The 24,296-nt window shown below is 39.6% G+C and overlaps 2 protein-coding genes across 2 annotated transcripts; one reads left to right on the top strand and one right to left on the bottom strand.

The window, feature by feature from the left end:
• The first annotated feature begins 262 nt into the window (after positions 1-262).
• On the top strand, positions 263-10,779 carry rab40c (RAB40c, member RAS oncogene family). Its single transcript, XM_043235959.1, is given in 6 exon segments — positions 263-416; positions 5,320-5,380; positions 7,127-7,187; positions 7,482-7,559; positions 9,105-9,327; positions 10,616-10,779. Coding segments are annotated over 6 exon segments (741 nt in total).
• Positions 10,780-13,679: 2,900 nt separating this feature from the next.
• tmc5 (transmembrane channel like 5) lies at positions 13,680-17,875 on the bottom strand. The gene is given in 16 exon segments (XM_043234679.1): positions 13,680-14,081; positions 14,204-14,285; positions 14,410-14,574; positions 15,318-15,451; positions 15,532-15,607; positions 15,696-15,791; positions 16,280-16,355; positions 16,358-16,379; positions 16,468-16,540; positions 16,636-16,766; positions 16,861-17,041; positions 17,119-17,207; positions 17,209-17,263; positions 17,576-17,673; positions 17,676-17,743; positions 17,860-17,875. Coding segments are annotated over 16 exon segments (1,473 nt in total). The 3' UTR covers positions 13,680-13,970.
• Positions 17,876-24,296: the final 6,421 nt, after the last annotated feature.

The following is a 24,296-nucleotide window of genomic DNA, read 5'->3' on the forward strand; positions in this document are numbered from 1 at the left end:
GTAAAGATATGTAAACAGCCTTGCGGTTCGGTTTTCCTGCCGTTGAAGTGAACCTGTGCGCTGATACCGTTTTAAGGCTGAATACGACTGGACGTTTTAAAGACTCCGGGCTGGAAGCGAGGGAAATGGTTTGATTTGGCCTGTCTGCAGAGTCGGCCTTTCAGAGATAGACCCGAGCCGAGACACCCATAGACCCCCAGAGCTCTGGAGGATCCAAGAAAGGGACACACACAGTTGTCTCCTATTCTTTACTCTGGCTCTGATGTGAGCAATCATGGGCACCCAGGGCAGCCCTGTGAAGAGCTACGACTACTTGCTCAAGTTCCTCCTGGTGGGAGACAGCGACGTGGGCAAAGGAGAGATCCTGGACAGCCTTCAAGACGGATCTGCCGAGTCTCCATATGCCTACAGCAGCGGTGAGCTAGTCAACACTTCCCACACATCTTCACACACACACACCGAGTAACACATCCTTCAGCCAGAATAATCTCGCAGCGAGGCCGTCGCTCAGCGAGCCATTCGTAGAATTGTGATGGTTTTTAACAGGTTTACCAGCTAACGTGGTCAATATTGTTCTTTTGAATATGGTGAGTCATTCTGCGGGTGCCATATTGCTGCTCTCTGTGACATACAGGAGGTGGAAACACGGTTTATTGTTTTCTTTATCTGTTGCAGGATTGTGCAACGTTCGCTTTTGCCCGTTTAGATTGTTATATAAAAAGCTGCACGTTTACTTTTTCTGCTCAGTGGTTGTATGACATGCACTGTTTGTTAGAAGAGCTACGATTATTGGTTCGAACAATATCTTTGTTTTTAAACAATATCACCCAGCTTCAGTTTAATGGGTTATTGGTCTTTAAAATAAACGGCACAGTAAAGTTTTTCATTACTAGCCACAGTTTTTCAAGCAGTGATTCATGCGAATCAACTTTGCATGAAAATAATATCACGAATAAATCTGATATTATTAGTAATAACATTATGCGTATGAATGTTGTAATACAGTGATCAGCAAGTTATTAAATAAAAAAAAATCAGTCCCCATTTTGTGTGTCGGATACTTTAGCATAATAATTGGAATAACCCATATTGTTTTTATTACAGATAAGTGCCCATTTACCAATACCTTGCCTTGCTTCAGAATAAATGACTGTTGGGTAATAATCCGGTTAGAATGATTATAATGCATACAGTTACTACACAACACTTATAATGCTTTTATCTGGCGCTCCCTTATTCTAATGTTTTCTTATTTTTCTTTAGGTAACTTCTAGACTGTGCGAAATGAATATTGGCCAAATGCGTTATCAGTAGCTATCTTTAGTTCTAAGGCACTATCAAAAATAATATGTATTGGTATTGGTCATAAAGTCAATATCGGTTGACTTTTATATTTTAGTCCCTTTTTTATTCAGGAAGGTACAATATGTTTTTGGTGAGTGTTCCAGGGCAGAGATCTCCGCTCTCATATGAGACACACAAAGTAAATCTAACTAAGAAGCGTGAAGTGTGTTTGTGTGTTTTCTTTGAACAGGTCAGTACAGCACACCGTCAAGACCGGTTAAGCACAAGCGTCTTTTGATTTGATTTCTTTCATAGCTTTCCGCTCGCTGTAATGAGATCGTCCACGCTCTGTCATTAGACTGAAGCCAGGGAGGTGATAGACCAATTATAGACCGATATGCCTTTCATATCCAAATAAACCTCACGTGTGCAGGCGAACACGAGTTCGGTCGCTCTCGTTCTGTCCCTTTTCATACGTATGGGCTGCTGTTTATCTAGTCGGTTGAAGCTATTAGGGAACGGTGTGTGTTTTATGGGTGTGATGGCTCTTCTCTGAGATCTCCAGGGGGAGCTTGCTGGTCCAGCTTCAAACGAGTTGCCTTGTACCATCACTCAAAATCAACACAGATGGCTCCACGAGCTGTCCGTAGAATCGGCGATGCTAAATTACGCTGCAGGCATGTATATTTCCCTGAGGGAGATGCCGCCCTGACGTGCTCAGATGGTTTGAATGTTGAAAGGCTTTTTTCAAAAATGAATTATACATAGGGTGTGTAGAGGAATCGGCAGTGTGCAAGGTGGAATATTAAAGCCTGAGGAATAGAAAAGCCACTTTTTTATCATTAAAAATGCTATTAGATTTATTTAGATTATTAGATTATACTTTTTTTTTGGTGGAGGACATGTGGTTGGTGGTCATGGGCATTTAAGCCCAGTTTGCCTCAAGGGGGCTATCCCTATAATAAGTGTACTGTAACATGCTTTAGATAAATGCATCTGCTAGATTACAAATTTCATTTTTGATTTCTTGAGATCAGAGAAGCCGCGTTAAACTGCCGTATGTAGTAGTTTTAGACCGTGCAGTTTGTATTCATATAAATTCGGTCTTTGGTTGTTTTGTTTTTTTACCCTCATTGATCTGTCTTTGATCGAGCTTTGAGTGGGCATCTGTAAATATTTAGAGTCTAAAGTTGCAGATGCAGGCATCTTTGTTGGCTGCTAGTGATCGGCAAACGAATTTGGCACAGACGAGCACAGCGGTAGATACATGACCAGAGAGTGTTTTCCTTTAGACGGTACTTTTTCTTTCCTTATTTCTGATTCTGATTGAACACAAGTGAAATAAATGTGAATGGCAGCAAATTATATAATTGTGTATTGTTAGGACAGCATAATAAATGGGCACAGATGTGTATACATTATACATTCAGTGAAAAACTGAAAAATGTTGCTGGAGATGGGCTTAGTGAGAATGCAAAATCATTCTGGAGGCGCTGAGTGTGAAAACTAGTGTAAAAACTAAACTAAACTAAAATCATCTCTGCTCGTGAGCGCTACTTTATCAGATAAAAATCTTCGAAACTTTTCTGAAGATAGTTGGTTCCGTTTCCATTCATATCAACACCTGGGCTGCATTTTGGAACCATAGACAATGTATATCAAAATAATTATACCACCGTTATTAAAAATAATTATAAATATAATTATTGTCCAGCCCTAGTTGATCATTTAGTATATTATATATATATATATATATATATATATATATATATATATATACATACACATATTTTTAGGCCATATCGCCCCATCTCTATTCCACAAGGTTCTTCTCCTTCTGCTGAATGATAAAGTGGTGATCAGATATGGAAGTCAAAGTCATCTTGTGTGCTGTTTGAACACAGACACACACACAAGCTCCTGTTGAAATGCATGCTTTCAGTGAAACCAGCTTTTCTACCTGTCTCAGCCTCAGGCATGTTCGATTCATTTCTCATGTGCTCACAGTCTTTGAAATTATCCTCAAAATCAGACTCACAGTGTTCTGTCTCACCAGTGTAGCTGGGCACATCGCAATTCACAGCATCTAAATATGCCATAAAAAAACAACAACAATGAAACACAAAGACATCATGCTTTGAAAGCAAAGACCTCCTACTATGAAAAAATCTAACGTTGCTACATTCTCCAGTTGAAAACGCTTTTTGTTTCCTCTGTCCATTGATAATAGGATGTTTCAATCAAATGAAACATGCCTGCACATGTCCCTGTCCACTTGCTCCCTCTCATGTGTCCTTAAGTCCTACTGGATCTTTCCCTTCTGACTCTTCTTAAAAACTAGCCTCTTTGAGCTGTCTTTGCTCAGCGTGGAAGTCTTGGCCTGCGGCCCAAGCTGGAACCTGAGATGATAATTACACCGTACTGCCCTTGTCAGGCCTCGTAGCCGAGCCATCTGCCCATACAATTACCCAGAACGAAGGAGGAGGGATGCTAGAGGAAGGAAGTGTGATGCTCCTTTGGCTTGATGTGGTGCCCTGCTTAAGAGCAAAGCTTTTGCAGAATAGCAGCAGGAAATCAGCCCCAGTGGTTCGTTTTAAGTGCGAGCCATTTTCCCTCTTGTTACGTTCTCTTGTAGACGATTAATAATGGAGGACTGAAGACGTCTATGGGCTCAGAAGCAACTGACATTCTCCTGTCAGGAGATCTTAAACTGCCTCTGTAGCTCAGCGTGAGAGGAGACCCTGTTCTGTTTCAGAGTCATCAAAGCTTTACGAAGTATCCTAAAAAAGACTGCTGTCCCATCTTTCCCCTTCCTTTGCTCCGTTTAAAGTCTCTGCTGTAGGGAACGATTTATCAAAATACTAAAAGACTTGAATTCTGATAACAAAATAAGTTTAACATTTGAAAATTAAGAAATTAGGATTTTACTATTGTAATTTACGGTTGTATTGTAACAGAAAAACTATTTATTGTTGTCATGGCAGTGTAGTGTGTTGTAATTATTTTATTTCATGCTGAAATGCTGCACAATTTAAACAAGTTTGATGATATTACTGGTATTAAACCGCAACAACGGTTACACCACTTGGCCACCTCTTAGTAGGTCAGTTAGTAAGTCACTAACAATATTCTAACCACATCGATTTTCAGTCATTATTTTTATGATAAAAACTGTGATTAATCTTCTTCCCTAATTCATGTAGTGGTCCACTCTTTTATGACTTTGCAGGAAGTAAACGGATCAAAGTAGATGAGACGACAGAAGGTTGCAACTTTTTTTTTTTTTTTTAATCAGAGAGGAACAAAGTTAATTTCCTTTTTAGAACTGATGTACCAGAGGAAGCAATGGCCAAAACCGCTCTTATTATGATGAATAAACTCTCTCGAATACTTCAGGTTGGGGACAAGTCCATGTTCATGTTGTCAGCATTACAGATAATCAGATTTTTCAAGTGTGCAAAAAGATGATCCACTGAGACAAGCCCTTTTGGCATGGTGAATATTACAGGCACTGGCCTGTATGAAAAGAGACGCAGTGAGCCTTTGTTAGAGACAGAGCTGTCTATTAAAATGCAAAGTAGGCTTGAATGCTGACCTGCTGCGAAGCAACTGAAATTGCAGATAATGCCATTCAGCTGATGGAGCCCGTACTGTTCTTTTTTTTTCAGTTTTATGAATGATAAATGTAGATAAGCAGTCAAGGTAATCGCCTTATGGGAAGCGTCCTGGTCACATTTCAGCTATGATAGCATTAGGTAACAGCAGATTGGTTGCAGCTGTCAAGCTTTCCACCGAATGTGCACAGTCACTATCAAGATAGTCATTTCAGCTTTAGTGTCTGCTAATGAAAGGAAGAATTGGCTGAGAATTAAATTAGGTGGTTCACCAAATGCTATCATGCTGACGGCCGAAGCTTTTCGAGTTCCCGATCCTGTCTAGAGTATTTTCTTTTCAGTAGGCAAGCTTTTGTGATATCTGATGGCAGACAGACATGTAGGTGTCTTATCTAAGTGTTCTCTGTCTCTGATTCTGCAGGAATAGACTACAAGACCACCACAATCCTGTTGGATGGGCGGAGAGTGAAGCTTGAGCTTTGGTAAGTGCATCACAACCCCTGTTCCGTAGTTCCCCTCGATGCAGAACAGTGCCGTAATGAGCGTGACTGGTGTAAACAATGGTAAAAGCAAATGCTGCTTGCTTTGTATATCAACGTTTCTCACTTTTCTGGTTTCCCTGATGCCGAATAGAGACTACTGCCATGTGCTTGTATGGTAGGTATGTTCTCTCGTGCAAGCGCAGAACGTATACGCTATTTGGCTGTGGACTGTAGTCTGTCCTGTCCAGGCGATGCCACAGTCACTTTTCCTCAGCCTCACCTTTGGCATCGTTTTGTTGCGTCCCTACCCTCATGTTCTGTTATAATAAGGCTTCATTCCACAGATAGCAGGTTTTCCTTTTCATTGCAATGAAAATGAACAAAGAGACAGACGGAAACTTGATTTGCAAAATAAGTAAACCGTGTCCAAGTTTTTTCCCGCTTTACAGATATGAGTGTTTGTTGTTTTCCAGTCAATAGGAAACATGAGGTATAAAATTCATGTAGTTTACTTTTTTCTATCCTTACTTAGCCAGTAGTAAAAAAAAAAAAATACATATATGATCTGATATATGTACACTTTCTGTTATATATCCATAAAAGCGTGGAGCCACTTCCCCGGAGAGAAAGAAAAGTTCCCTAATCAAGGAAGCATTGGAGTATAAGATAGCAGAATTACACATTATGAAGACAAACAACAAGCTCATTAGCGTTAACACACAGTGTGCTAAGTGCCCGAGGAGCAATTCTCCAAACCCTTGAGGAAATTCCTATGGCCTGCTGTAATGTGCTGGGCTATATAACGTAATACTTTTATAGTAATTGGTCTTCTTAGTGCATATTCCTTATAGACTCCCTCAACAGGGCTTCAATCTCTTCCTACATCTATGTTTCTTATGGCATGTTTCAGAGATGGAAGGTATATCTGATGAGCACTCTGAAGCAATTAACAGCTTTTCCAAAAGTGGGCTCAGCCCCACAAAAACGCAGCTACCACTTGGGCTTTTTTTATGCGTATTTGTTTAACACTTTCCATCCTGGTATAGTCATCTGAACTGTGTGAGAAATTTCTCACAGATAGTGTGTAGGCAGCTGGAAAGGTTATTTGGGTGCGGACATGCCACAGTGGAAAACTCGTTTTTCTAGCCTGTGACGCCAACTCAAGCGCCTGAGTCATCTTGTATTTGGGTTAACTTTAAACTTGGCGTCCAAGACGGTGTAGATTTCAAACACGCAGCTTTGTTCTAAAATATAGTGAGCCGCCTATCTATTTACTGCCTACATAGGCTCCCGCCTTTTAAGGGAGCATTGTAACTGAAATAGAACCTCTTAAGCGACCGATTTGGAACGCTTTTCATAGGCAGCTACGCATATAGTGCTGAAGCAGGGAGCTTTAGTTTGATGTTAGCTTGATATTAAGGTAATGCGATACTCCTACAAGCACATGAAATGCATAGCACACAAATAATGTATTTTTATGTACGATTTTCTCATGTTTAGCTGCCATACACGAAGGTGAGTTTGTCGCAGTGCATTCTGGTATTGCCATCTTTGTTAAAGGAATTAATAACAGCATTATGACGATGATCACCTTTTGGAACCGCTTTCACATTTTAAATTGACTTATGATGCCTTAAAATGCGATGAAAGAAGCTCACAGTATTTTGAAACAAAGCTCATGTGTCGTTTAACTGACGTAGTATTGTAGTGTGATTTTTGTCCTGACATGTCTCTGTTCGCTTTCAGGGACACCTCGGGACAAGGCAGATTCTGCACCATTTTCCGGTCGTACTCCAGGGGAGCGCAGGTAAAAGCACTTTTAGTGTTCGAGTTTCACCCTTTGTTCTCACTAGGAGGACCGACGTCGTACTAAGTGCTTTGCTGAAAGCAAAAATGGACATGGTGTTTACATAACAAAGGATATATCAATGTGTTTATGTATAGTTTGCTTCAAGAGTCTGAGTCCAACAAAGTGGGCTTGGAGTGTGTTAAAATAGTTTTGCGTTCAGTACAGTTCACGTCCTGTAAGTGCTGTTAACATCCCTCTTTACTGCATGAACAGGATACGGGTTAACAATACATGTTTGTTTGTCCTCTACAGGGGATCCTGTTGGTGTATGACATCACCAACCGCTGGTCGTTTGACGGGATAGACCGCTGGATCAGGGAGATTGATGAGGTACAATTAAGCTGCTCCTTAGGATAACAGGAAGTGAGATCGCTAAGATACCCATAGTCCTGTGGGCTATAAGCTTGTGACTGATAGATAGATGTCCCTACTTTACTGCATGCATATTATACTGCATATTATGCACACATGTGTGTTCATAAAAGAATATTGTTCAGTATTACAGCAAGCCGGACCCAGAATCGTAGTATACAGTGTCACTGTGACTCTCCTCTCCTTTCCTTCCCTTCCGTTCCTGTTGCTGTGTTTGATATCCAGAGAGGATGTCCTCTCTTACTACAGCCCCCTTCCTTTTAGGCTACTCTGTCACGGTCTCTTCCTTCCTTCCTTGTATGAGAATCGTGTTCTTGTGAATGTTTAAGTGGATATGTGTGGATATCTGCGCTTAGTGAGCGTGTGTTTGTCGCACACTGAAGATTTCTTCACACTAAGAGCTGCAGAAAGCACAAAGCGCACATACGACGGAAAGAGGGAGTGTGTTGTATTAGTTGGCAGCAGAGACTTAAACTTGAGGACTTTTGACCCGCTTTGGTAAATATTAGAATACTTAAGGCTCTGTTTTGACTTTGCCGCATTTACTTGAGTCAGATTTAAGCTGATGATTCACAGTGAGTCATTTCATTACAGAATGAGCTTTGACCTTGCTGAGCTTCGGAAGGGTGCATGATGCAGTGCATTGCTTTGCTTTGCTCTGCTCAGTAAGCTTCAATTTAATGTAGGGAGGACATTTTTAAGGTCTCTCGCAGTCAGTTGATAAACATTTTGTAATCTAAGATATTTTGTTGTCTTGTCTAAGACAAGTTGAGGCATTTTTAGGTTTGTAGTTATGTTCACAAAATGTTTACACTACGGTTCTGATGTTAGCGATTGGGTTAGGGTTAGGGTCTCTCTTTATTTAATAAAAATGTATTTACTTCGTCATGTAATTTATTCTTATATGGGGAAAAGCTTTTCAGTGTCACACGATCCTGTCAGAAGTTGCTGCTCAAGCAATATTAAATGTATTATATATATGACTTTTACATAATAATGTTATATAATACAGTTTAAAATGTCCTTGATTAAAATCAATCATTTAGTTTTAAATGCTGAAGTAAATTTAGGCCACACTGTAATGCACAGTATGAAACATTTATATTATTTTTCTGTATACATTTCCTTTCAGGTTTGCTGAAGATTACATTAAACAGTGTTAAAGTATTAGTGTTTTAATGATTAAATGAATGAGCGTAATTATTCATTATCAACTAATAACTGATAGGATACATCTTTCAGAGCATTATTTGAGGTTCAAGATTGAAGAATAAGATTTATTTAAACCCACTTGCTGCTGCTCAGTAGAGTGCTCTTTTCTCTGTGGACTTGAGAAAGGCACAGATATGACAGGCCTCATTGAATAAATAAATGAGACAGGCCAGCTGTGACACTGTTTGAGATTCACTCAGCCTGACAGGAGCGTGCATCTCCCTCGTTCTCATCTCTCCGGTCCTCCCATCCCCCTTTTGTAACCCACTTTCTCGTCTCCTTTTCTTTCAGCACGCACCTGGTGTACCCCGTATTCTTGTGGGTAACCGGCTGCACCTGGCATTCAAGCGTCAGGTCCCTACAGAACAGGCACGTGCGTACGCAGAAAAGAACGGCATGACGTTTTTCGAAGTGAGCCCTCTCTGCAACTTCAACGTCATTGAGTCGTTTACAGAGCTGTCGCGCATCGTGCTGATGAGGCATGGCATGGAGAAGTTTTGGAGGCCCAACAGAGGTGAGTCCTCGTCAAGCATGCCTTTTAATAGACCGATAATACATCTCTTCACTTTGAAATCAATGAAAAAGTGGAGAAAGGTCCATGCTTTCTGCACTTTTTAGATCACAGTCCAACAAACACAGTGGAAATCTTGGGTTTCAGCCTTCGGGGTGATGCAGGAAGACTGGCATGATCAGCATAGCTTTCCATTAGCATTGAAAACCGCACTGAATGTTGTCCAGAGCCACGTAATTAGAGGCAGAAGGCTTTCAGTGAAGCACTTCTTTCTCTGTCTGTTTCCACTATTATGTGGGATTTTCCCTTGAGACCTCACAGCGCCTCAGATGAGCTGTTTAGCAGAAGCAGCGTCCTGCAGTTCTGAGATGGCAAGCGCTTTCAGCACACCTTTCAAAATTGCTCTCCTATTATATTCTGTTCTATTGTAAAATAACCTTTGATGCTGACGTGGCATTAAATAAATGTATACTTCTACTACAAATCTGTAAGATTTTGTTTTTAAAAAAAAATGTATACTTGAATTCAGCAACAGCAATTAAAATTGATCAGAGGTTTCAGATATTTAGAATATAATTAGAGTTACAGAATATCAGTTACAGTTTTTATTGCAATTTTTAAGCTTCAAGAATGAATTCTAACTTTTTATAATTGATAATGTGACATGTTGCTTGAGCGCCAAATTGGCAAATTAGGCTGATTTCTGAAGGACTATGTAACAAGAATAAATTACATTTTAAAATATTTCAGTTGCATTTAAAATTTCTTATTGCAAACAAATGCAGCCTTAGTGAGAGTAATATTTTTTTTTTTTTTCAAAAACAACAGTATTGACCCCAAACCTTTGAACTATATTTGAAATATAATACATTTTAATATTATATTTTGAAGGCTTGCTGTCAGCACCCTGCCTGCTAAACATACCAAACGTCCTTCCTAGAGGTTTGTCCTCATAGAGCACATTCTAACACGGTTAACCAATATTCCCATGTCAGGCTTCCCATGTGAATCTCATTTGCATTCGACTCCATCTGAACAGAAATGCAGGCGGCGTGTTAACATCTGCTGAGGGAATGTTGAATAATTTAAAACATTCTCATTACTTTTGTAAAGAGAATATAAAATGATCTCAGCATGCAGATGCGCGGAGGCAGCTACTGTTGAATCCCTGGAGCATCACATGCTTTTTTTCCTTTGTTTTTATAGTTCGATTATGTAAGCGTTCAGGTTTGTTCTGATCGTCTTTGTCTTGTAACTCAAGTGTGTGTGTTTTGTCTGTGTCCTGTTGCAGTTTTCAGCCTGCAGGACTTGTGCTGCCGCGCCATTGTGTCCTGCACCCCCGTGCACCTAATCGATAAGCTGCCGCTTCCTGTGGCCATCAAGAGCCATCTGAAGTCGTTCTCCATGGCCAACGGCATGAATGCCGTCATGATGCACGGACGATCCTACTGCTAGCCAACGCCGCCGAGGCAGCAAAGGCAACAGCCTCAAACGCCCAAATCCATCCGCCGCCTCAGAGTCCGCCACAGAACTGCACCAGGAACAACTGTAAGATCTCCTAGCCTCTGGGCCCAGGGGGCGGGCTTCCTTCCCTTACATAACACTCAGGTGCACTCGGACAAACACACCAGGAAACCAACACGGGCTGGGCCAATGACGCGACAGGTGCGCCACCTCCGGGTGTGGGGAGAGCAGGATGTGAACAAACGCTTCCTGCCGCTACGGATGGCTACATTTCTCCCCTCACATTGCTGCAGTACAGTTGACTCCTCACTCACAGCTCGTGGATAAAAACAAACCCTTGGTCAGACTCTGATTTCGTTGCAGTGGCATGTTTCTTCTTCGCGCTAGCGCCCTCTACTGGAGAGTCCGTGCCGCTCTATAACCCCGCGTTGGCTGAGAGGCCTCGTTTTGAAGTTGTTTTATGGGCTTATAATACGCTTTGGTTTTGTTCTCGTTTGCTCATGCTCATTATCCTCAGCGCCTGCATATGGCGTTCCTCTTTTTTTGTTTGCTCTTTGCAGGGCCTGTTCTCCTGCAAATACTGAAGTACTCCTCGTCACATGGTCTTGCATGCTTGCCAGCGATGAGAGGGCTGATGCAAAATGACATGTAGTGCTTACGTATGAACTGATGTATTAAAAATGTGATTTGCACTGCAGATTGGTGGTCTCTGAATTTGCTGGTCGTTTGCACAATGACTGTGTTGTTGAATGTGGACTGTGGGACCATCGGCGCGCAAGCATTTCCAGGCACCTTCTGTTCATTCACAATCTTTCCTCGCTGAAGATCCAGAAAGCGGTGATGTCGTCGGGTCAGAACTGTCTTCTCTTTAAACACAGATTACAGGAAATTTCTCCTCAGGGACAGTATCGGCAAAGGGGTTTTTTTGTCTTTTGTTTACTCTGGGCTTCTCGCTTTCTCTGCTTTTGTTTTTTCCTGCATGTCTTGTGGGATTATTTGTTGCATTTACAATAGTTTTAAGCTTATACTGTAATGACCTTTTCTTCTCGTGTCCACAATTTAATACCACAACTGCCTTGCAGCCCGATTTTCTCACTCAAACAAACACTTTTCAGTACCAGTTTCCGCCCTTTACCAGCTAAAATGCCCGATAATTTCAAAGTTCTACCAGTTTTTTAGTGTTGCAGCATGAGTTCGAAAGTCAGGTTTTGCTCAAGCCCTTTAATCCGCATATACAGCATGGTTTCTCCTATAGATGTATGTCAGTATGAAGGATAATGAACCCGTTCGAGCTTGCTTCTAAATATCAAGCACAAACAAAGCAAGGGGAATCTACAGCACTTCCTTTTCGCTTCTCCCAGCGCATTTCTTCCAGGTCTGATGAGCCACAGTTGTCGAATAGAGGATGCCCTTCATTTCATCAAGCCTCCCAGCAGTCTTTTCCCCTTCTCTCCTCCGCCCCCTTCATCTCAGGGATGAGCCCTGGCCTCCAGCGGCACACCTGCCCGATGAAGCCCGTTTAAAGCGGGCTGAGTGACAGGCTGCCAGCAGGGGGCCTTTAAACTTTCCCAGAGGGCTGCGAGCTCTCGGTGTTTGACCTATAAGCTATTTGCTGCAGGCCTTTTGCAGTCGCTATAACCGATAGAATGATCCTGGCACATGTTGACTATGTGTTTTAGAGCAGTTGTGCGTATTGGTGTCCATCTGTTGGGTGACGTTAATGCTAAAGGGTCCACAGAAGGTGTTACTGCCCCCTCTCTTAATCTTTGAATACTCCCAAAAGGTTGTGGTAATAGAAATACTACAATGAAGTGTTGTTTTATTCTTTTTTTGGGCACCTGTAGGTATTAGTTTAACCCCATCGCCTGAGAGCAATGGTTGTTCTTCTCTGTTTTATGCACATTATATGGTGCAAAGAAATTCTGTGACTTAGTTAGAAGGTTCCATTTCAACTTTTTTGTATTGTAAAGTGTTTTTCCTCTTTGTAACTGAAGCCTCTCCGATTATATTTTTAAAACACAACAAGCTCATGGTTTTTAAGTCGGGCAGTGTGATGGGACCCTCCTGGTGTTGCCAAAGGAGTGGTCTCTAGTTCTGTGTGAATGGGATAAAGGGAAATGTGATTTGGTGGAGCAGTAGGAACACAATTGTAAACACTATTTTCCTTTGGTCGAAGCTAAAAGCTGCTGAATATCTTGCGTAATTATCTGACGTTCTTGCAACAGCAACAACAACAACAACGAAAAACTTTTTTTTTTTTTTTTTTTTTTTAAATTATTGATTGTACAGTTCTTAGTGTATGAAAAGCAACGACTTTTTCACAATAAAATTGTTATCAGTAAAACAAAGCTTTGAGGTTGTTTGCATCCGACATGCTCTTCACAGATGACACTTATGGTCTTTACATATTAAAATATTTATTTGCTGATATTTACACAGACATGACTATTAGAATAAATTATTAGGATGTATCAGAATGTGTTGAGGAAAAACCAATCAAATTACTGTAGGTAAAATATTCGTTTTGTACAGTGTTTTTCCTACTTATGAGGAAATTATGGATACACTTAAAGAAGCAATTGTAAAACTAAAATAACGTGAATTTAATAAAACATGGACACAAGAAAAATCTAGGGAACCCTTTCTTAAATTGACTACACTAATTTTTTTTTTTCACACGTGCCATGTGTGAAACTCCATAGAAATGTGTTTCCAAAATGTTTCATTCAGTAGAGAGATGACAGTTAGTTAAAATAAGTTACAGATTAGTGCAATATACACAAAAAAAGCATGTACAGTATAAAAATAAAGAATGTATTTCACATATCCAAGGGCAGTGTGCTCATCCAGTTTGGGTTGAAATGTGGCTGCCTGGTCAAAGTTCTACATGACAGAAATTAAAATCACATTATTTAAAAGAGCAAAATGACAACTTAAGCAGAACTCATCAACTTCATAAGCTCCATGTCAGCTGTACTCTATGATCTATAAATAAATGCTGCTGGTACTTTTTTTTCCTGCTTTCACAGGCCATAAAAAGTGAGATGCATAAATCTAGCTTCATTAGGTAGGTGCACTATTCTGGTGTTTGTTGGGCAAAAATCTCCACAATCTCAATATGTTTCTCTTTCTGTCGAGTACAGCATTTTACTAATAACAACTAGATGCAAGGAGGAAGTAGATCAGACAGAACGCATAAGAACAAGCACCTGAGGTCTGTAGGATGCCGTCTCCTTTCTCTCCTTCTGTAGAGTTTGCAGTTTATTCAAGAGAAATGCTTTGTCCTTTCCTTCCTGACAGGCAGATGGAAGAAGAATGGAGTCGAGAGAGGTAAAACTATTATCCATATATAGTAGCTTTTGATGACACTGAAGTGTGGATGCTAGATTGAGGTTCGTGTGATCTCGGCACTCACATTCACACCCGTCTGCTCTCGCAGAGACTTGATGAGCTGTTTCCGTCCCTGAGTGATTTGCCAGAGAAAATAAGTGAAGACTCTGAAAGACGAGTGAGAAGAATGAGAACAGATCAGAAAGTTTCAGATCTGCCCGGGGAGAAAAAAAGGTATATTGGCTTTTTCTTATGAGAACAGTTTTCAAAATATCCATCTTATGGACTTACAGGACGATGAGGCTAATCAGGTAGTAGAAGAGTTCACTTCTCAGTATGTTTTCAAAAATCCACCAGACCCAGTGATTCTCAGGCAAAGAAGCAGTCCAATTGAAAATTGTGCGGAAGGGGGTGTCCAGACCCTGGAAGGGCCCGCACTGGTCTGAGGGCTTCAGGCTGCAAAACAACCCAAAAGAAAAATGGTTCACAATTTTATGACTCAATGCACCGCTTTTAAATCGCTTTTTCCATGTAAACAATGCACTAGACCAGTGCTTCTTAATGGAAGGGTTATATATTATGTATTTGGTAGTTTGGCATTAACTACAAAAATGTATACTATTTAAATTCAATTAATTAGCATTTTTAAAACGAATTGATTTAAATCATTTAAATTTCTAGGTTCAGAATTAAACATCGCAGAATTGCTTCATCGCAATCTCGGTTTTTAGTTGTTTTGGCTGATTTCAAATCATTTTAAAGTACCATTGGAAGTTGAAGTGCTGATGCCCCCTGGTTAAGGGGCAGTCTTTGAGCATTACGTCTACTTTTATGTGTGTGTGAGTGTGTGCTCGGCTTTTAGAAAAGGTATATTAAGACCCTGCATTTTTTCAAATCCTCTACGCTGCATCTTACATTTGTTAAAAGCAAGATTGCAAATGGCTTGTTTACGTGACGCAGCCTATGATTTAAAACACAAGGTAAAGTATAACAGTCTTGGCACAGTTACCTGTTACTTAAACAAACAATTAAAAAAGCAGCACAGTGAAATGCAAAAACGTATTTATTATATTAACCGTGCACGCTTTCTATAGTCTGTCATCAAAAAAGCAGCTTATTAAGAGTTCAAATTGAAAGTGGTCACAAACTATAGCACTGTATGACTTGATATGAAGAAATATAAAATGAAGGGATCACACCTCCAGACTGTGAATGCTACCATGGTCAGTGCTCCCACAAACGAAGGGAAGAAGAGTAGGGCGATGAAGACTGTTTGTATCTGAGCGGCTCTGCCTGTGTGTTTGGGAGGCTGACAGTTCATACTCAGACTGATCTGAAACAGGAACCACAAAACCAACAACGTGCAATATAATCTTGACTGCGAGGACAAAGGGATGCTATAATGGTGCTTACCTTTTTTAAGTAAAAGATGATAAACAATTTCAGGACTTGCATTACAGGAAGTAGGGGGGAGAAGTAAATTCCAATCCTGGGCAGACAGGAAGAGAGATAAAAGAGACAATCGGCTGGAAGGAATATCAAAGTATAGAGCTGAGGAGATGCAGATATTGACTTACCAAGCCAGAGTCTGGGCGTAGATCAGATCAAGTACATTCCTAGCAATGTCAAACTCTGGGACGCCAAGACTCTGGATGCACATGGTTCTGATTACACTGTGGCAATTTTGAAAAAGTGAAATGAAAGTGAATCTATTGATTCTGTGTCATGTGTAATCGTAATTACTCTTCATATGAAAGAATCTACAGTATGCACATGAATAGAACTGTAATGTAAACCATTTCCTTAGATTTATTTATCAGTTCGTAAAACAGAGTACTCTGTTTATAGTACAAAGTATAAGACACATATATTATTCATTTGTGTGTGTATATATATATATATATATATATATATATATATATATATATATATATTACCAACCCCAAACTTCGAACAGGTAGTTTATTATTTGGTAACTGAGAAAACTAAAGCTGCTAAATATTTTACTGTTGCAGCAGATGGGTTTATAATATAGGTTTAATGGGAAGGTTATCCACTAAATGGTCACTTTTAGTAGCTGGCTTTCCAGATGTAATCAATTGGTTTTTGCAGACCTACCTCAACAGTCAAAATGTACTTGACTTGTGTACTTGTGTTTGACTCACTTATGAGGAATTCCCCAAAGAAAATGCCAAGCAGACAGAATATGAAGTCAATTATCAGCAGTCGATACACGCCTGCCCCACAAAGGACTCCCAACACTTGAATGAAACGATTACATCGAGTAAAGAGACGCATAATCATGCTTTGCTACTAACTCATAATAAAATGATATCTTAGTGCACCTACCGAGATACTGTCGGGAACAACGTAGCCAGTAAAGCAAAGGATACCAAGAATGGACATCTTCAAAATAACACTTCTAGAAACAAACAGACAATGAAGGTGAGGTCACCTGACATTGTTAGCAATGGAAATCTGATGCTTCTGGTGACTGTAACGAAACAATGAGCACACCTCACAATGCTGATGTAGATCTTTGCGCGTGCAGTTGGAGTAGCTCTCATTTTGTCGATGAGAGAGTAAAATAGAGGCACTATCAGGTTGATGAGCGACACGACCACAGGCAGAAGCAGTAGTAGATGCCTCTGAGCCTAAATCACTTGGATCTTGACTGAAAAGCTTGAAGGCCTGCAGCAAAATATATGCACGGGAGAATGAAATGCAAGCAGAAATCCATACTTTTGTGACATTTATTACACTCTAAACGAACTCTCTCGCCAGTTCTTGTTTTGTCCCCAGGAAGTAGATGCCTGCACCAGATCCTAGGGCAAGTCCTAAAGAGAGTAGCCAGGCCAGAAGGTGGAGAGACAGGTGTTTTATCTGGTCAGGCAGAGACGCTTTGTTTTTCACCTGTAACCTTCTGATAAGGACTCCTGGAAGACATGTGCAAAATGAGCCGAAAGAAACCGAATAGTGATGACATCTACAAGAAGACACGGACAGGTATGAACCTTCAGCTGAATGGCGAGATTGTTCTTGTTGTACTGTATTGCTTTTTCATTGACAACACTGAAATCCCAGCTGCAACAGGAGACGCCACGCTCCTTCAGAGACGGGTCCTGTCTCCAGCACAAAAGTTGTTCTGGAAGGATCTGGACATGCTGAGGAGGAGGAAAGAAAACCAGATCGTTCTGTGTATTCCTTCAGGCACTGAAATGCTAGTTTGTTGCATCATTCAGTACTTCTATTCATATGGTGACCTTTGAGTCCCAGGACGTAAATATTCAAAACGTCCATATTTTTAGTGAAACAATCAGCCATTGACTTGAACATATCTATATTCCCATATGTGACGTCTGGGAAAACATGTAAATGCTCAGCAGGAAGTGACTCCAGCAACAAAACGAGCTTTGTATTTCTCTTATGTGCCTTAAAGTTCCTTTTAATAACTCACTGTACTGCTAAATGTGTTACCTGTAGATATAGAGACACTCCCACACAACACCAGATATGCAGCTACAGCAGAAAAAATAGGGCCAACTGCATGTTGTTGTGGCAGGTTTGGATGCGATTACTTCACCATCGTAACCACCATAGAACAAGACCGTCTGGTTGAAATAACCTGTCGAAAAGAGATACTGGCACTGTTCAAACTGGAAGTTTTGTGTGAATGAACACTTGACAATTAGGTTGATTTAATTTAAGTCCATACTCCACCCAAAAATGTAATTTATTTACATCTGAAGCCACCCATGACGTGTTTGTTTCTCTTCCACTGAACAGATTTGGATAAATTTACATCACTTGCTCACCAATGCATTCTCAGCAGGAATGGGGTGCCACAGATTGAGAGTCCAAACGTGGCTGATAAAAACATCACAATAATCCACAAGTAATTCACGGACTTCCAGGTCATGAGTTAAAAATCTCAAAAGTTACAGCCCATCACAATAAATGCAATTTGTAGTGAAAAACTGCCTGTTTGTGTAAGAATAAAATACAAGTTGTCTTCTTTCATAACATTTTTTTCTCTCAGAAAAAAAAAGTCCAATACATTTCTTAAACAAATATGTCAGGAAAGTTAAGTACTTTTTCTTCACTGGAGAAGCGGATTATGAAATAAATGGACGCATTTAAAAGTTAAAAAAGTCTTGATGTATTTGTTTCTTATAAAAGCTACAGCTTTCTTGACGTGGATCATCATCACCTCAGAGCACCCCATTGGTGAATGACCAATCCCATTTTTTCTCCAAATCTGCTCTGAAGAAAAAATTCAATTTATCTTTTACTATCTTGGATGGCCTGAGGGTTATAGAGTATTTACTATTTTGGGTGAACTGTTCTGAAGATAAGCTAATGCACTAATCTAACATGTGTTTATCCTAGCCTTTTACAGCATTCAATACAGAGAATCTATACACATACATGCTTATATATTTGAAAAAGTTTTAAAGTTGTATAAATTATTATTAAACGATTATGAGCAGGCATGAATTAACAATGAATGTTTATAAGCAGTCGTTTACTCTTAAATGCCCATCACATAGTGCATGCCTATGTGGAACAAATGAAACAAATGGAAACTCAGCTAAGTGTTAAGTTTAGTATTTTGGACTTCATCTAATTCTGATGGAGGAGCCTCAAGTCCTCTGAAGCCTGTAGATGTCACTGATATTGGGAGCGTACACAATTTGTGGGATTGTGATGAAGCCAGAAGTTGGATGATGGAGAGGGAGAAGAGGCTGAACCTCAGCAGCCACTTTCTGCATGTGAATAAGAAGTAAGAGAGGACAGATGTTACAAACTCGCCGCCGATCTCCTTCCAGAGTATCCTGTTATATAATCAAATGCTGCCTGGCTGATGCCAAGCTGGCACTAAATTCATGGAAAGATCTGCTAGAGTTTGGGGGTTTTATTGATCTTGAAATATCATGCATGCAATAAATCTGTACTTAGAAAAAATCGTGATTTAACTTTGTAATTCTAGTGACACATGTTGATCGGCAGTCTGGGGGCTAGGATGGCCTTTGGAGAGTTTGGATAGAGTTCACTCTGTCCTGGGTTTTAGACAAGCTGCAAGTTTACGTTTAGGATGAAAGTCAGCATCGAGGAAATACACTGTGGCAAACGTGTGATTATAAAAAACGTTAACCTGATTGCTTTCTTCTTCTCAAAACGCTTAGGTAATGATCGTGATGGCTTGTAAATTCACTACGTATTGACAGGTTAATCCAGGTCAGATACTAGTCTCAGATGCACTTGGGATCATACATCATTCAGTTAGTTCATACATCTAAAACTACTTCCTTCATTCCAAACTTCCTATTTATATAATAATAATAATAATAATAATAATAATAATAATAATAATAATAAACCTATAAATAAAGCAAAAAGAAAATACGCAGTTACAAATCCGGAGTTGGGATAATAATAATAAGATATGCGTTTTTATGAACACCAGATCTGCTAACTCAGATGGATTATACTGAAGGATCATGACATAGTGAAGACTTTACAACAGCTACTGAAAAAATGCAACTTGCTCACATCTGAAGAATAAATCACATTTTAAAGCATTTGCAATAATATTGTGTTGAAGTTAGCTGTTTATTAAGCAAGTAAAAAATCCTGGTGGTGGGAATTCATATCGATCTGAAGGCGTGTGTATATATATATATATAGAGTTATATATATATATATATATATATTATTATATATATATATATATATATATATATATATATATGTTACAGTCTGTAAAACATGAACTTATCAGTTTTTAGCTTCCTGTCGGATTTTCGTCTTCATGTAAGTCCTTGTAGGTTTCTAGAGCTGTGCCTTGCTGTGAAAGCAAAGTCATCCTCCCCATCCTGTGGTTTGACTTCTCATAGATTTGTCTCTAAACGAGAAGTAACTTAAATTCTTTTAAATGTGTGTGTGTATATATACACATATTCCAGTAATAAACAGACTGTTGGGCTCTGATGACTCTCACTGAGGAACAAGGGAAGCTGTGGTTTAATTGTAGGACATAAGGTATGAAGTGGGCTGTGCATCTCGCTGTTATCTCTTTGTGTCCTGTTGTCCGGTGACAGGTTTCCAAATAACCAATGCTGAGTAAGGAGGAAACTCAGTGCCGGGTGTTGTGTTAATATTTAAAAAGGCATTCATTAGTAATTCATTAACTGTCTCTGTGCTCAAGCCAGCAGCAATAATATGATTTAAGTGTGTGCTAACAACTTCTGTTGTTTATCTTTGATAAGATGTATAGACATCCATCATCCTTTTGTAGTAAGCTTGCGATTTGTGGGTGAAAACTTGTCTTTGCGTTTTAAATCTTCTTGTGTTAGGGTCTGCGTTGTCGAAATCCCGCTTGTTAACCTTTCTGGGTCATTTTACGGTTTTCGTTGTTCTGTTGATGTGAAAAAGTGATGCAATGTCAAGCTACTGAGCTGCTGAAGATTTATGCAGAGCCCTTCGCGTCTTGCTGGTTAGGATTAGATCGGGCCGTTAATGATTCTGCAGCTGTGTAAATAGTTATATGGTAAGCATAACTGAGGTAAAGATTTTAGGCTAAAGGCATATTGGAGTGCCTAAATCAGTGGTGTAGGCTTTATTTGTACTTTATCTTGTCATTAGGAGTACATAATGGCAGAAAAGGTGAGCCAAACGTCATCCTTGATACTTTATTGAAAGTTATTTGGCTGTTGTTTGAAGTTGTTACATGAATTTCGACAAAAGGCCAATTTTTTACTTGCATTATGTAAGCTAGGTTTAGGTCTATTAACAGTTACTGCTGAATACCGTTAACAAACAAATACTACTTGCATTTCTTCTCAGTGGTTTTACCTGTTACTGCATTAGCCAATGTTGTCATTCTGAATACACTATTACTGCCTGAAAATTTGCCAATTTTCTTTTTTTTTAACTACACTTCTATGCGGTGCATAAGCACACCGTGCAGGGCAGTAGGTGGCAGCATTGGGAGCATTCATCTTTTTTTTCCTCCCTATATCCCTTGATAAGTTATTTCCACAGTGGTCGTCTGGTTGCCGCAGTGCAAGCCTATAGAAGACATTATGCTGTAATTGAAACTTTTTATTATTGCTTTTTTATTAAGTCTAAATGTGCAGGCTGGCGTATGTAACTAGAGCTGGAATGAGAAACCTGAAAAGTGTATGAATGCTTTAGCTGGGGCTGCTCTAATGGCCGCTTTTGGACAGAGGCACAGCAATTACACTGAGGAAATGATAATGGGGTCAAAATTAAAATACCTGCTCTAGATTTCACGAAGTATAGCTCTGGCTAATCTATGCCTTTTCTTTCCTTTCAGTCTGGCTTAAAATTGGAAAAAAAATAGTGTGAGTACTGATAATCGTGAGAGAATGTGTATGCCTTGTATAATTCTGGTTAGAAATATGCGAAGGTTCATTGAGATTAATTGTTTTAAAACATGCTGTGGGTATTGGTGGCGTTTAAATGACGCTCATTATCATACAGTTCCTTTCTGAATTCATTCTCTTAAAGTACAAATCACGCATCTCATTGATTTTTGCAATGAGGACGCTACGTTAGACAGATTGGATAGTGTTCATTACTTTTAATGCTTTTTGTTCAAATTTCAAATATACACCAAATCCTCATAACGGAACATCAGATCTGGCTATGATTTTGAGAATCATGCTAAGACAATTGTATCATTACTTTTGGCCCAGAAAACTCCTGCAATATATTCCCTTCCACACGCACCTGACCTCGCGCATCTCTTTTCAGGGCGGCTGTGAATACTTGCAGCTGACAGCATTAGTCCTGATGCTATGTGGATCTGGGCGACTTGAGCAGGCGCTAAATTAACTGTGTGAACCTTTTCAACGGCAAATCCAGGCCCTGCCAGAATCCGGACTGCGAGCTGTGTGGATGTGTCAATCTTTGCAACGTGCCTCCGTCTGGCTGCTTAGCTTATCCACACTGTAACACACCACAATTTGACTGCTTTTCACACTAATCATGCGTGTTCTGAAGGATGTGCCTCGGACGCGCCGTAATGTGCAGCAGCACATCCAGGCTTCGGTAGATCCGTAATATGCGCCAGGCAAAGCAAATAGCTAAAATGGCATGTATGCTGGCTTTAGTGTCGCCAGGACTGAATCACGATGACCCTGGCCGTATCACGGAAACGTATTTGCAGAAATAAGCTGCACTGGTTTGAGCTGATTACCGCTGCGCTTTTCAGCGCGCTTTCAGTCGATCGTTGCGGCGAGGGGTCACGCTGCGCGATAAAATGTCGCTTTGCTTCTGGAGACGGCTGCCAAAGCGCTAGTGCAGTGACTGGTTCCGCGCAGGGGTGGATGTTGGGGCAGATTTATGCTACTGGTCCGTGTGCTAATGGAAGCAACCAGTCGCGTTTTATTGATGAAGACGAAACAGCGTTAGACATGGTGCTTTCCGATCTGATAAGAGTGGGGGGTCAAGCATGGTGACAGGATTGGAGGATGAAACCCCAAAAAAAAAAAAAAAAAAACATCATCGGATTAATATGAGTGGCCTCAGTGACTCCTTTTTATTTCTGGCTTCTTCTCAAAATGATTCATGTGAAATATTTAGTGGCAATAATGGGGTAAGAGGATTATTCTAGTGGCGTGAAACCTGATCGTGAATGGTAATTGTATCCACTGCTTCTGTGAGTGCATAGCAGAGGCTGCGCGCGAGAGAGAGGGTCGGGTTTCAAATCTGAGGCCAAATAGTACTCTGTGGTCAGCTTCGAATGGACGGCGTAGGTGCACTATACCTATCACCGCAATGAGATGCGAGTCAAGATGAAATATCTTGGCATTATTAAATGATGTTTCTTGTCCTCTTTCCATTGCCCGGGCACTCCACTGGTTTGTTGTTTATTATCTGTCAGCTCTCTTTGGGCAAGCTACATGGTGGAGGGAAATCTTACATGACCCTGGTTATAAAGAGATACACAACATAGCATTGTTTTTACTGCTGACCTGAGCAAAATGTGAATCCAGCAATTGAAGTGAAATATAAACATTAGATGAAATTCAAGGGCAAAAGCCTGTAAATAAAAAAATGAAACTTACAAAATACAAAAAATGTAAATTAAAATTATAGTAAAAATAATAGTAAATACTGATATATATATCTCTCTAACTCACGCACACACACATACACACACACACACACACATATATATATATATATATATATATATGTGCATATATAATATATATGTGTTAGTAAAAAGGTTGATATTAAAAAAATATTTCTTAACTCTTTTGTCAACCATAGAAACTGGTGCAGTACTTGGTGATTTAAAATAAATAAATAAAAGAATAAACAAAAAAATACAGTACAACTCTCTTCCAATACTGATATTATATAAGTGATATTAGTATGATTTCTGATGATGACACTGAAGACTAGAGCAATGACTTACAGAAATTTTAGCTTGTGTCATATAGAAATAAATTCTATTTTAAAGTATATTAAATAAAAACTAACTTTAATTGTAATAATATTTAACTTCTCTCAATTAAATAAAGCCTCCATGATAATGAGAAACTGTTTCCTGCCTTATTGCATTATATTTTGAAACGTTTTATTTTTTTCAGAATCTGTAGAGTAGACAGGGTAAATGTGATCTAGACATGACGGAGCTAAAACTTGCAGCCTCATAAGTCAGCTTTAGCTACAAATGCGGTGTACTTAATGATTGAGCTATCTCCTCTGATACAAAATGTGATTAGATTCTTTGTGGTTAGAGTACTGAGATGCAGAATCAGCACTAATGAAAGTGTCATATGTTCAGTCTACATAGTAATTTCTTAATCTCTAAATTAAGTCAATCCAACTACACTAAAACACATAAATTTTTAGCAAATCATCTGTGCATACTCGTAGATCAAGCAAGACTGGCTACAGTTTTTCTGCAAACAAAAGTCTCTTTGCCACTGATTGCCCTTTTAAAAAATATTCTGATTATATACAGTGGCAGCCAAAACTGTTGGAGATCTGGAAATATTGACCTGTTTTTGCCTCCAAACATGATTTAATTTTATAATCTCTATGAAATATGCGTAGATATTGCACTGAGCACAACAAATACTGGGGATAAAGTGGAGCTGCATTGTTTTTATTCACTTTAACTTTAATAATTGATATGT

This window comes from Puntigrus tetrazona, chromosome 3, assembly GCF_018831695.1.
Source record: "Puntigrus tetrazona isolate hp1 chromosome 3, ASM1883169v1, whole genome shotgun sequence".
Taxonomy (NCBI): domain Eukaryota; kingdom Metazoa; phylum Chordata; class Actinopteri; order Cypriniformes; family Cyprinidae; genus Puntigrus; species Puntigrus tetrazona.